This window comes from Salvia miltiorrhiza, chromosome 3 (assembly GCF_028751815.1).
Source record: "Salvia miltiorrhiza cultivar Shanhuang (shh) chromosome 3, IMPLAD_Smil_shh, whole genome shotgun sequence".
Taxonomy (NCBI): Eukaryota; Viridiplantae; Streptophyta; class Magnoliopsida; order Lamiales; family Lamiaceae; genus Salvia; species Salvia miltiorrhiza.
In genome coordinates this window covers 58,339,908-58,352,605 of record NC_080389.1, presented here as the reverse complement: position 1 = coordinate 58,352,605, position 12,698 = coordinate 58,339,908, and the positions used below count along the sequence as shown (strand labels likewise).

Sequence of the window (12,698 nt, the reverse complement as noted above, 5' to 3'; positions counted from 1 at the left end):
AAATTTTAACCCGTATGTCCATATTAGGTAAGCCAAGACGGGAATAACTTTTATGTTCACTAAAACAAGGGTATTAGGATCCAAGTCAAAAAAAAAAAAAAAAAAAAGCAAGAACAAGGGTCTTAGAGAAACGAGTCGCATTATTATTCATGATTGAACATTAATCTAACTATAACCGCTATCCTAAGCGGGCACGTGAAAGTCAACCTAGCTAGAACTATCTCTGAAACTCCAAACTCACAATTTCACCACTTAACTAAACAACAAAACCCTAAAAATGCATGCATGATCAACTCCAAAACATCAAGCAAAATTAACAATTGAGTAATATGTTTTCTGAGGCGCCCAATTCACCGGAATCACATTTCGAGCCACGACCGATGTCCGGGTGCTATCGGTCAACCTAACCGAATAGGGACCGGCGGCGGCGCTCGGCACGTCGAATTTCCAAGTCTCCCCAAAAACACGTTGCATCGGAGCCCACGATTTCCAGCCTTGGGGCAATATCGCCACTCCGGCGAGCTCTCCGTCACCGTTGACATCCTCCACCGCGAAAGATAGATAGAAGGGGTTCGACCCCTTGTCGATCTTAAATGCTATGTTTGACTTGTATCGGCATCTTATCCTGCATATATTTATGCAATTGCGATTGCCATTTCTTCATTCATTGAGAGACAGAGATGAAGAGAGAAAGAGAGAGAGATGCATTGCCTTGTGTATTGAACGTTGATCCTTCCGGCTTTCCTTAAAGCATCAGCTTGCCCACGTTTTGCTAAAGAGCCAAAGGCTTTTCCACTTAAATCAAAGTGAAAAGGCTCATTATTACAGGCGCCAGGGCACTCGTCTGTGATTGTTACACTTATTGGAGCTCCTGAGCAAGATGGATTTTCACTGCATTTTATCTACAAAAAATTTATAACAAAATTATATTCGCAATATATATATCGAATTTATATAATAAATAAATAAATATAGTGATAATAATACCGAGTAACAAGTCCCACAACCAGCTCCAGATCTAAATATTTTTTGGTTTCCAGCAGAAATCATGCCATAGTAAGGAGCATTTATCACATCATTTTCAAAACCACAAGCTCCGCCTACAATTAATAACCAAAAAGAAGAAAAAATACATTAATCATAAATATTATACTAGTATATTTTCTTTTCATTTTGTCTATGCAAACAACATATACCACTTCCTGCTCCGGTGGGACTGCCGTACCACGTAGCAACGGCCGTTGAGAAAGCAGCTAGTGTAGCATTCCCTAACTCCGAAGGCATGCACAAGCATAAGTCGTTTGTGAGCAACAAAACTAATAGTAATATGAAGTAACTACTGTAATTTTGTGAAATTAGCATCATGCTGATAATTTTTTCGAGTTACTCTTTATCCAAGTATTTACCTAGTTCTCGTGACAAAACGTTCTTATAGTGTGACCGAGTAGTGTTAATTTCCTTATATAACTACCACAATTACGATATTCTCGCTCTTCACAAAGATTTAGAAATATACATATTGTAATGAATACTTGGGCTGGGGCTATTTTTATAAGAAATTTCCTAATTAAGAGAGATAATTAATCATCTTAATTTGGATGGTAGATTATTACTTCCTATATTTCTTTTAGTGTCTCCAACCATCAAATTGCATGCCTAGAAAAATAGAAGATTTTACGAATTTTTACCTTTATCACTTTATCGATCTATCTATTATTATGATAAATGCATGCATATATACAGCTAATTATTGAATCATAAATAATATTAAAGCTGAGTAAACTGAGAAGAATATCAAATTTTACTATCAGATTTTTAAATTAATGAGACACTATTGAGAAATAAGAATATAAAATAAAATGGGACAGTTAAAAAAACTGGAGGAACCAACCATATATACTTTTCCATACGATCGTTTCCAAATAGAATATCACGCATATAAACTGCGTAAGTATGGAAATGTCGGAGTAATTGGACTGTGGGGATATTAATGTTTTAGAGTAATTTATTAGTAGATTATTACTCAAACGGAATTTACGACATAATTAGTCGGCATCTGCATAGTTAATTGGTAAGCTCACTTGTACGTAAACAATTACTGCAGAATAATTCCTAATCATTGTTTAATTAAAATTTAAAATTTACTGATTTTAATTATAACTTATTAACTTTCACATAAGATTCATTACTTCTCAATTGATTAAAAAAAACAGCAACGTAACTTGTTAATTAATTTAGTTGAACTTAATTAAAAATAAAATAAAAAAGAATTGAAATGGGGCCGACCACACAAAAGACTAGCTAGCACATACACACGTTATGTCATCAAACAGCCATATAGGGAGTCGGGGTTCTCACAAAGAGATAATCTTATTACTTTCAACAATCAAATAGGGTTACATTTGATAATTTCAATTAATCTTATAACAATAGTATATATGATAATTAATTAATATCAAAAATTAACATTTGAATAATAGTATTTTCCAGGCGACCAATCGTAGGGAATGACATTGTACGCGGTGACTGATGTGCTGTTTTCGGGTCCAGTGATCCTCACAGAAAAAGGACCCTTTTGCCACTCCCTTAAGTCACATTTCCATGTGACGCCCCAAGATCTCTGCATCGACACCCAGTCTGAATTTGAAGGCTGCAGCTCAATATGAGCAATATCACCATATCCATTTAAACTCTCCACCACGAAAGCTAGATAGTAAGGGTTCGAGCCCGAAAGATTGATTAATTAATTGAAATTTTTAATAATCGGAAAAGTTGAAGGTGATCTTAAATCTACTAATTACAACAAATCAAAAGGTTGGGGTGTAAAGTTGAAAACTTCAAAAGTATTCTTGTAAGGTATAGTGATTTATTTAGTAATTAACTATGTACATTTAAATAATCAAGACAAGAACCCAATGCATGTAACATTACCTATTTGCCATTTCATGCTTCATCAATCATAATCAGTAAGTATAGTATATTTGCCATAATTGATTGAATCATCAAATAAACCTCTTACACCAACTCCAAAAAAATATACTAGTATCAATTAATTTAGCTTGGTGTGTGCTTTATCAGATTTAAACAACTTATGAGATCTTATTCTTTGTCAGAAAAAAAAAAAAAAAAGTTTTCGAGCCTTATTAAAATCTTGCATGCGTTAACAAGAAAATCTTTTGGATCTAAATATATATGTGACGTGTTATTAAAAGCAAAAAAGCGTGCATTTCAACTTTATTTATTCGCCAATAGAAAATGCAAGCGCACCGACCCTGCATTACCTCTCCCAGAAGGAAAGGCAACCATAATATTTATTATTATACTCATAATATATTACTAATAAATAAGAATGATAGGATAAGTGAGAGTAACACCTTTTCAAATTGGACTGAAAATTTAAAGTATGGCGGCCGTACGCCTCATTCACCAAAGTGAGTAATAGTATTTGACTAGTGGAGCACACGTGTGGGATTTATTCGTGCACGGGTTTAACTGCACAAATCTTGTTTATTTTTTTATTAAAAAAAAATGGGCAATTTGCCATAAAATATACTTTCGGTGAATTTTGATTTTTTTTTATAATTTTTAAATTTTGATATAAAATACAGTATTTACACAATTTATCTAATTTTTCTCATAAATGTTAAATTCTCTTAAATCAATTCTAAGATGAACGTCAAGTAAAAAAAAAATCTAAGATGAACTTCTGAAGTGTCATAAATAAGTGAAATTCAGCACTCCGACGATCAGAAAAAAAAAATGTGGGTGATGGAATTATAAAAATTAGGGTTAATACCGTAAAAAACCATGAACTTTGGTGCGATTTCAAAACTTTCCATGAACTATTTTTTTTATCCAATTTTCCATGAACTTAAACGCCTGAACAATTTTTCCACGAATTTTTCCTCCGGTGAAACTCCGGGCTGACATGGCAATGATTTGGCAATACGAGCTGATGTGGACCAAAAATTGCCACATGGAAAATAATATTAAAAAAAAACAAAAAAAGCTAATTCTTCTTCTTCCTCACCCTTCTCTCTCTCCCTACGTTCCCTCTCTGCTCTCTTATCTCTCTCTCGCTCTCCTCCGGCGGACTTTGCCGGTTTTCACCGCCTCCGGCGCCGCGAGGCCGGCGCCTTTTCTTCTCCCTCTTTCCTTCCTCCATTTTTCCCACCGGCCAAACCCTAATTTCAGTCGCCGCCCACCTGCCGCTGCACCAGATCCGACGCCCCTCCCGCCGCCACGCCAGTCGCCGCCCTCTCCGCTCTGCTCCGATTCGCGACCTTTACCACCACCACACCAGATCCACCACCACACCAACCCTGCAGATCCGCCGCCTCCTTCACCACCGCCTCCGGCACCAAACGTCTGCTGGTTCCATAGAATTCCTCGCCGGTGGTGAGAGACGAGGGCGTGAAGGGGCCGGCGAGAAGGAAAAGGGGTGCGAAGGCACCAGATCCGCCGCCCCTACCCCACCACCACACAAGATTCGCAGCGTCCCTGCCCCCAATTTAAGCAGACGATTTAGTCGATTTAGTCGCGGAGGAGACGGAGGAAATCAAAGCAATTAATAGGTGAACTCTGGCCCATCCCTTGCTCCGATTCGCGGTAGGCAGCGGCAATAGCTGCGTCTCATCTTCAAGCAGCAGCAGCTCCGATTCGCGGCGGCGGCGGCGGCGTCAATTCCAGGAGAGAGAAAGTGGAGAGAGAGAGAAGAGCGAGAGAGACAACACACATGAAAAACGACGTCGTTTTATCACACCTAAACGGCGTCGTTTTATTAATCGTCCGGCAATTCCACGTCATTTTTCCAGTAACTTAAAATGTGCCATGTCAGCTTTGAATTTGGGGATTTTAGAAATCATGGAAAAATTGTTCAAGTCCTTAAGTTCATGGAAAATTGGATAAAAAAAATAGTTCATGGAAAGTTTGGAAATCGGCCCAAAGTTCATGGTTTTTTACGGTATTAACCCTAAAAATTATAAAGATTCACACATCAAAAATCACGTTAAAATTGCAATTTTAAAACAATTCATGATTTTATTTGTCAAATCCCTAAACTAAATTTTTACTGGGTTTGAAATTATGGAGGGAGCGAAAATTTTATTACTATTATTTTTTTAATATCGTTATTCAACACTAAATACTACTCCATCTGTCCAAACTTAAATGGTGCGTATCCTTTTTGAGTCGTCCCAATTTAAATCTCATATCGAAAAGCAGTGCATCATTTAAGTTGGGACGGAGAGAGTATCTTATTTATCACTATATACTCTTACACATTAGTCTTACATCTCACGAAAAATAGCAATCTCACGAAAAGTTACATATTCTTGTTATTATTGTGATAGAGAAAATATAAAATAAAGAGTCTTTGATAAATTATGTATGATAAAGTTGTGAATGAATTGAAAAAGTGAGGGAAAAAAATTGTGATGAAATGATATTTTAAGCACAGAAAAACCATAAAATACGGGTATAATATATACATATGAGCGGGCGTATTTTGTTTGTTCTATACATACATAGTGTCATTCTCCTATTGAATGCTATATTTTCATATTAACAAGTCATATTCTAGCTAGTAGCTACTATAGCAACGTCACAATATTTAGTATTTTAAAGAAATTAATTAAATTAGAAGGTGGGATTGGGATACATAGACATCATATTGATCGTACCTACTAAAACTGATTATATATACACTTATACACACACGCACACATTATATTCCTCTCTTTGACCCAATATTAAAAAATCAAGTTCACGCAATGCACGTTCACCAAAACTATGCAACTTGCGGTATACGTAAACAATAAATATTTTAACCGATCTAACATGTAAGATCTATATCACAATAAATTATTTTTTCTTTTCTTTTCTTTATGTAATTTGTAACCTTACTGATTCTAATAATAATTTTATCAGGTATTCAAATCAACAAATATTATACAGGAATTAAATGTAAATTCTGCTTACGAAATATACTCACGAGTGAGAATCGCTAGCTAGGGGCTGATCCAGGGGATTGGGAGGCTGAAGCCCTCTCCTCCCCAATTTTTTTAAATATATTTTTTTTATATATAACTATTGAAATTTATAAGAATTAAGGATTTGATGCTATATATGTTAAAATTTTAATATTTAAAGTTTGTTGAATTTATGCTTGTATCTATAGATGATTAATTCTCTTTAAATGACTGAGTCAATTAAAGTTTTTTATTTTTAACTTAGTCAGTTTAGGGTTTGAATGTTGTAAATATTCCATCTTAATGGACTAAAATAATTTTTTTTTGTTTAAATTATCTTAATTAGTGATAGATAATTAAGATGATAGGACATGACAATTTAAATTTAGGGGCTGGAGGGAGTGAAAATTTTACCATTTTTTTTTAATATTGTTATTCATTGGTATATACTACCTTATTCTTTGTACTCATGATCTCACGAAAAATAACAATTTCATAGGAGTGCACTCATATATATATAGGAGAGAGTTCTATGGAGAAGCAAATATTTGCAAAGAAAGAAGAAGCAATCTCAGCCATTGATCTTATTTAATCTAACGACTGAGATTGATTCGGGCCATGTTCAACGAAAATTTGTGTTGAACATGAACAGTCATCGAACCCTCCAGCCCCCAAAAGTTCATGACATGTTTAACTGCTTCTCTATTTTTCTACTGATATGTTCATGACATGTTCAATGCTTCTCTATTCTCTACTTTTTTTTGCTTCTCCATAGAAACTAACCATATATATATATATATATATATATATATATATATATATATATATTGATAGATGAAGATGTTATTTTTATCAAATTTGGAAAAGAAAAAAGAAAAATAAATACTCCATATGCTATGACATTAAAATAATGTCTTCTAACTACGAAAATGAAATTAGAAAAAATCGTTAAAACACATTGATTTATTAAAATGTCTATAAATATTAGAAAATAAATAAATAAATGAAAATTTAATCATTTTTGTGGATATTAAGGAGGAAGATGTTTAGAGGTTTCTTAACGGACGGGCAATGAATTGCTTTACTTGTACTCATTGCTTATTTAACATGCATCCCTATTTATTTCATCTTGCATTTGCATGTTGACTCACATGCATATGTCGCTTTCTTATCTTGGCCCCACTCCTCTTTTCAGTATATTCAGTTTTCTATATTTATTCTTCCATTTTTATTTAAAAAATTATAATTTTCATTAAAAGATAACGGCTGGATCTTAACTTGTTCAAATAGTGTTCGGAGCGTCATATACTCCCTCCGTCCCGCTATTCATGTCTCATTGTTTTTCGGCATAGAAATTAAGGAGATGAAAATTAAGTAAAAAAGAGTGTGGTCTACATGTATTTAGTAATGAGTTTAAGAAATAATTCAAACTGATTCAACAAATTAGATACACACTCATTCAAAACGAAATCAAATCGAACTCAAACAAATCAAGCAATTGGAGAAATCAAATCGACACTCAAACAAATTAGATACACACTCAGGAACAAAAAATTTCATGAACAGAGAATGAAACCAATCGAACTCAAACAAATCAAACAAAATTGGAGAAATCTCAGGAACAGAGAACGAAATTGGAGAAATCAAACATTTCAAAACGAAAACAAATCAAACAGATCAAACAAATAAAGCAATTGGAGAAATCTCAAGAACAAATCAATCGAAAATTTCAATTAAACTTGGAGAAATCTCCGGAACAGATCTAGATCGTCTTCTCGCTCAAGCCGCCGCCGCTAGCACTCCGCCGCGCCGCGCCGCTGCTAGGGTTTCACTCAGAGGGGTGGACGGTAGATAGACGCAACTGGAGCGGGCTTTTGATGCGAATCGCGGCAGATCGCCTCGAGCCTCTGCATCGTCTTCTCGCTCAAGCCAATGCCGCTCGGACTCAGCCACGCCCCGCCGCTGCTAGAATTTCACTTAGAGGGGGTGGATGGAGTGGACTTTCGGCACGAATCGAAGCGGTTCGCCTCGTGCTTTTCCTCGCACAAATCGACGCAACTGGAGTGGATTCTTCGACGGTGGGATGGTGGAGAGAGGAGTTGAGATGGAGAGGGCAGCAAGGCCGAAAAGAGACGACGTGAGTGGAGGCGGCGGCGGGCCGACGGTGGAGACTAGTGATTTGAGAGAGAGAGAGAGAGAGAGACGATTGCAGAGAGAGAGAGGGTGTGTTTCAGATCTGAAATTGGTTTAGGTGGTGTAATTAGGGATTTATTAATTTGTTAATTGACCCCTGATTCTTTCCCAAATAAGAAACGAGACATTATCGATGGAACAACCCGAAAAAGAATACGAGACATGAATAACGGGACGGAGAGAATATTCAATATTTCATGTATAGACTATAGTACTATTAAATTGGAACAACGGCTCTATGCACGCACACTCACACACAGTTAGTATGAAATTGATATCAATATATTTTGGAATAAAAAGAAAATTATAATTTGTGTGCTTAATAGTGGGGAATGATTCCTTTTAATAATATTCCAATTAGTTTAATAATATCGTAACCGTTTTTTCCTATTTTTATTGTCTTCACGCGATTTTTATAAATGGTTGCGTTCATTTCTACATGATTCAATCAATTATTACATAGCCCAACCTTTTTATTATTTGTGCACATGTATATCACGTCAGAATTGCATTCACACATAGAAGAAAATCTGTCACGCCAAAATCTGGTTGCTGAAAAAGCTAGGCATGTTTATTTTTGTATCTCATCAAAAAAGCCGTGTGTAAAATTTGCAATGTTTAATGTCGCGTTGAATTTCAAATTATTATAGTATTTAGAAATAATTTCAAATTGAGTTAGTTGCGTATGATAAAACAACTTGTACCTTTGTCAATTTTTTGCACAAAAATATGATCTTTACAATTTGTGTGACTTTATTAAAATTTAAGTTGATATGGTTGTAGAAAAATTATATATGGACTAACTGAGTGACCATCTCAAATAATTCGATATCCACCTAAAATTAAATTTAATTGAAAATAGATCGATATTACAAACTACATAAATTGTAAAATACCTTGTACCAAAATTTAAAAGTTGTGTTGATAACTACAAAATAAGTAAGATGTTCATGCAATTATCCCTTTCAGATTTAATATAGAATATAGTAACCTTTTGGTACAATAAATCCAACCAAAATGATAAAATGTCATTATTAATAATAATTTTAACTCCACAAACAATGAAAAGATAACACTGTGATTGTATGGCTGTCATTTTGGCAGAAGTAGTCACATGAGGTGAGAGCCATTTTGGACCCCAAATATAGAAAAGTCATGTTTGGATATTGTGGTGCAACAATTCTGAAAATTATTGAATCACTATGTGTAAAAATGTAATTTCCCTTTATAGACTAGTGTTGTAGATAGCTTAAGCAAAGTGGTACTACCATCTGTGTGTATAATTCTCACATGGAAAAATGATAAAGTTTTGTTTGTTTTGCAAGAAAAAGTCAGAGAAGTATTGCTGCTTTTGCTTGTCCAAATCCACTTTTAGAGCTGCAAGTAACATTTTTAAGAGATGGGTCAAATTTGGTTTCTTGCTTTCAAGTTCCAAGTGATCATCAATTTTTTATTTCTATTTTGTCATCTTATAATCTCAGTGCTTTTATTTTTATGAATGTTGAGACTTGAGAATTATCTTTTTATAGTGGTGTATTATTTATGTGGATTAATTGCTAGACAAGTAATTAGTTTTGATGTAATTTTCGTTTCAGATATACTATATGTTTTATAAATTGTCATTATGAAAAGATAAAAATTTGGCAACCGAAAAAGGACAAGACGTATTTTAATTTAATTTATATACACATAATATTCATAATTATGTACATTATGAAATTTTAAATAGTTTGAATAATTTATAGGCTTTATATATTCTCAAAAAAAAAAAAATATTACTAATAAAACCCTCTAATAAGCACTTGGTAGGCTTGCTTTTGGGGTCTTCTCTCTTGGTTCCATGTTTTTTCAGTGGTCTTTGTCTCATTTTTTGTTGGATTTTCTCTCTGAATTTTCCAGTGCTCTTTGTCTCATTTTTTGTTGAATTTTGTCTCTGAATTTTCCTGTAAAAGATTTTATCGAGGCTCGATCCTTTGATTTTGATCTTTATTTTCAAAGGGTTTTCTTGACAATTTTTTTTTTTTCTTGTTTGCAATAAAATCACAATTTAATAATATAGTTGCTAATCTTAATCAAGCTTTTGTTTAAATTATTTTTATTTATGATTATGGTTTTAGTTAGGTAGTTGATAGATTTGAAGCTTCATGTCTATGTTCTACTTAATTTGCGAATTTTACTTGACATACTCGACTTGATCGAGCAAAAGTAGTAAATGTGGTAGTAATCGACATGCTCGACTCGAAATCTAACATTTATGCATTTACCACCTTTGTTGACATGCTTGACCAAGTCAAGCATGTCAAGCAAAGTTCGTGAGTCGAGTGATTTAGAACAATGACTTGAAACTTCGAAATCTATTAACAACGACTCAAAAATTATATTCATAAACCATAAAAATAACTTAATTACATTAACTACTAGATAGAAGATATCAACATACCAAAAAAAAAAAAAAAAAACGAAGTACTCTCGCCAACCGGACCCCTATCCCCCGCCGATCTGAACTCCTCCGATCCCCTGCCACCTCGCCAACCGGCCTGCCGCGCACACGCCCAGCACCAGCAGGCCGCCAACCGGACCGCCGCGCACACGCCTCACACCCAGCACCAGCAGGCAGCAGCCAACAGCGGCCGTCGCGCACACGCCCAGCACCAGCAGGCCGCCAATCGGACCGCCGCGCAAACGCCTCACGCCCAGCACCAGCAGGCAGCAGCCAGCAGCCAGCAGGCCGGCACCGCTTCAGCGCCCACGCCCAGATCTGTCCGACGCCTCGATCTCACTCAAATCCGTCGCCCCGTCGCATCGGTTCGACCACGCGGCCTGCCACCGATCTCTCTCGGCCAGCCAGTCACCGATCTCAACGTATCCCAGCCAGCCACCGATCTCAACGCCGGTGGTCTCTCTCGGCCAAGATCTGATTGGCTTCTTCCCAAACCTCCCTCGGTCAATTCTTCCCAGTCTATCGCCGTGCCGTTTTCAGATTCAGAGCAGGTCCGATTCAGAGCAGGCAGTCGTCACTTCTCTTTAAAGCTAAGTTGTAGTCTCTTCTCTACTATGAAAATGGCGAATGGTTTGGAGTTTGGAGTTTGGGTTTGCACTGATTTGTCTTAGCAAAACACGAATTGAGTTCTCATACATACTGTAATTGGTGGTTGCAATGATTTTCTGTTATGAAACTGATCATGATTGGATTTGAATGCTTATTGGAATGGATATTTGAGATAGTTGAATACCTTGAATGTTTTCGATCTGACCAGTGGCTGTTGGAGTTGAAATAATTGTGGAGTAACTTGAAGTTGTTTGGTTAAGAGTTCTTTTTCCTTGTCTATTGACCGGAGAGCATGAGTCGTGAGGAGGTTTGGAGGGTGGTGAGGAGAAGGGGGCACGAGAGGACCGGAGCAGAAGGCAATGTGGTGTATCAACGGAGCAATAACTTTCATAGGCAGCCGAAGACTTGGAGGAGTGGAACTGGGGTTAAACCTCTTTCGAGATCCCAGATAGTCACCTTCTTCTTTAACAACATCCCCGAAGATTGCAGCTTTGATTTCTTGAAAAGGAAGTTTGGTGCCATTCGCGTTCCGACTGACATTTTCTGTCCCAAAAAGAGAGATAAAAAAGGGAAGCCTTTCGGCTTTGTCCGATTCGAAGGTGTCGAGGACACGGAAGGTCTGCTTGAACAATTGAATCAACTTTGGATTGGAAGCTACAAAATTAGGGTTTTTAAACCAAGGTTTGAGAGGGTGGTGAAGGATGAAGAAAAAAAGAGGTTTGACACCAAAAGAGATATTGGAAAGAAAACAGACTGCTTCAATTTTTTGGATTCTGCAAAGAAGAAGCCGGGAGTTTCTTTTAAAGAAGTTCTCACTGGAGTCTCTGAAGGACAACCCTGCACAAGAGAAAAGCTACAATTCAAAACTTCGGAGGAGGATTCTAAGTGGCTTGAAGGAACATTCACAGGTTTCATCAAAGATGATTTCTCCTGGGATGAAATAAAAGAAGAAATCAACAGCGAATGTGCCGGGAAATTGAAAGTTTCGACGATGGGGGGAAGTTTGGTGCTCATCAGAAGTATTTGCGAGCTGTCAACACAAGAAGTTCTCAAGGAGTTGGATGAATGGAGCGACTTCTGGTTTCTTTGGAAGAGGAAATGGAACTTCATTGATGTGCACCAGCAGCGAGCTATTTGGACGAGATGGCTTGGAATCCCGCTTCATGCATGGAACTCTCGTTTCTTTGATTCAGTGACGGCAAACTTTGGCCGGGTATTGAAAATTCACGAACTAACGAAGGAAAGAGAGAAATTGGACGAAGCTTTGATCCAAATCTCTACAGGTCTCAAATCCATTGAGCAAGTATTTGAGTGCTGCATTGATGGAGCTAGTTTCACACTTCGCATTGAAGAAATTCAGGATAACCCTCTCTCGTCCTTGATCGAAGAACCGGATTTAGATGAGTCGGAATCTGAATTGGAATCGGATTCAGGATGGTCGGACGGAGCGGAGTCTATGGATCCGGCTATTGCTACCATCGGAATGA

At 36.5% G+C, this 12,698-nt stretch overlaps 2 protein-coding genes across 2 annotated transcripts; both read right to left on the bottom strand.

Annotated features, from left to right (window-relative positions):
• Positions 1-303: 303 nt before the first annotated feature.
• On the bottom strand, positions 304-1,284 carry LOC131019065 (expansin-B4-like). Its single transcript, XM_057947745.1, has 4 exons — positions 1,197-1,284; positions 988-1,100; positions 712-902; positions 304-625 (listed from the first exon to the last, which is right to left on the bottom strand). The coding sequence occupies exons 1-4, from the start codon at positions 1,282-1,284 to the stop codon at positions 304-306; spliced, it is 714 nt and encodes a 237-aa protein (XP_057803728.1).
• A 1,171-nt stretch (positions 1,285-2,455) lies between these two features.
• On the bottom strand, positions 2,456-4,806 carry LOC131019064 (expansin-B1-like). Its single transcript, XM_057947744.1, has 3 exons — positions 4,763-4,806; positions 4,206-4,500; positions 2,456-2,650 (listed from the first exon to the last, which is right to left on the bottom strand). Exons 1-3 carry the CDS (start codon positions 4,804-4,806, stop codon positions 2,456-2,458), a joined length of 534 nt encoding a protein of 177 aa, XP_057803727.1.
• Between the last annotated feature and the right edge of the window lie 7,892 nt (positions 4,807-12,698).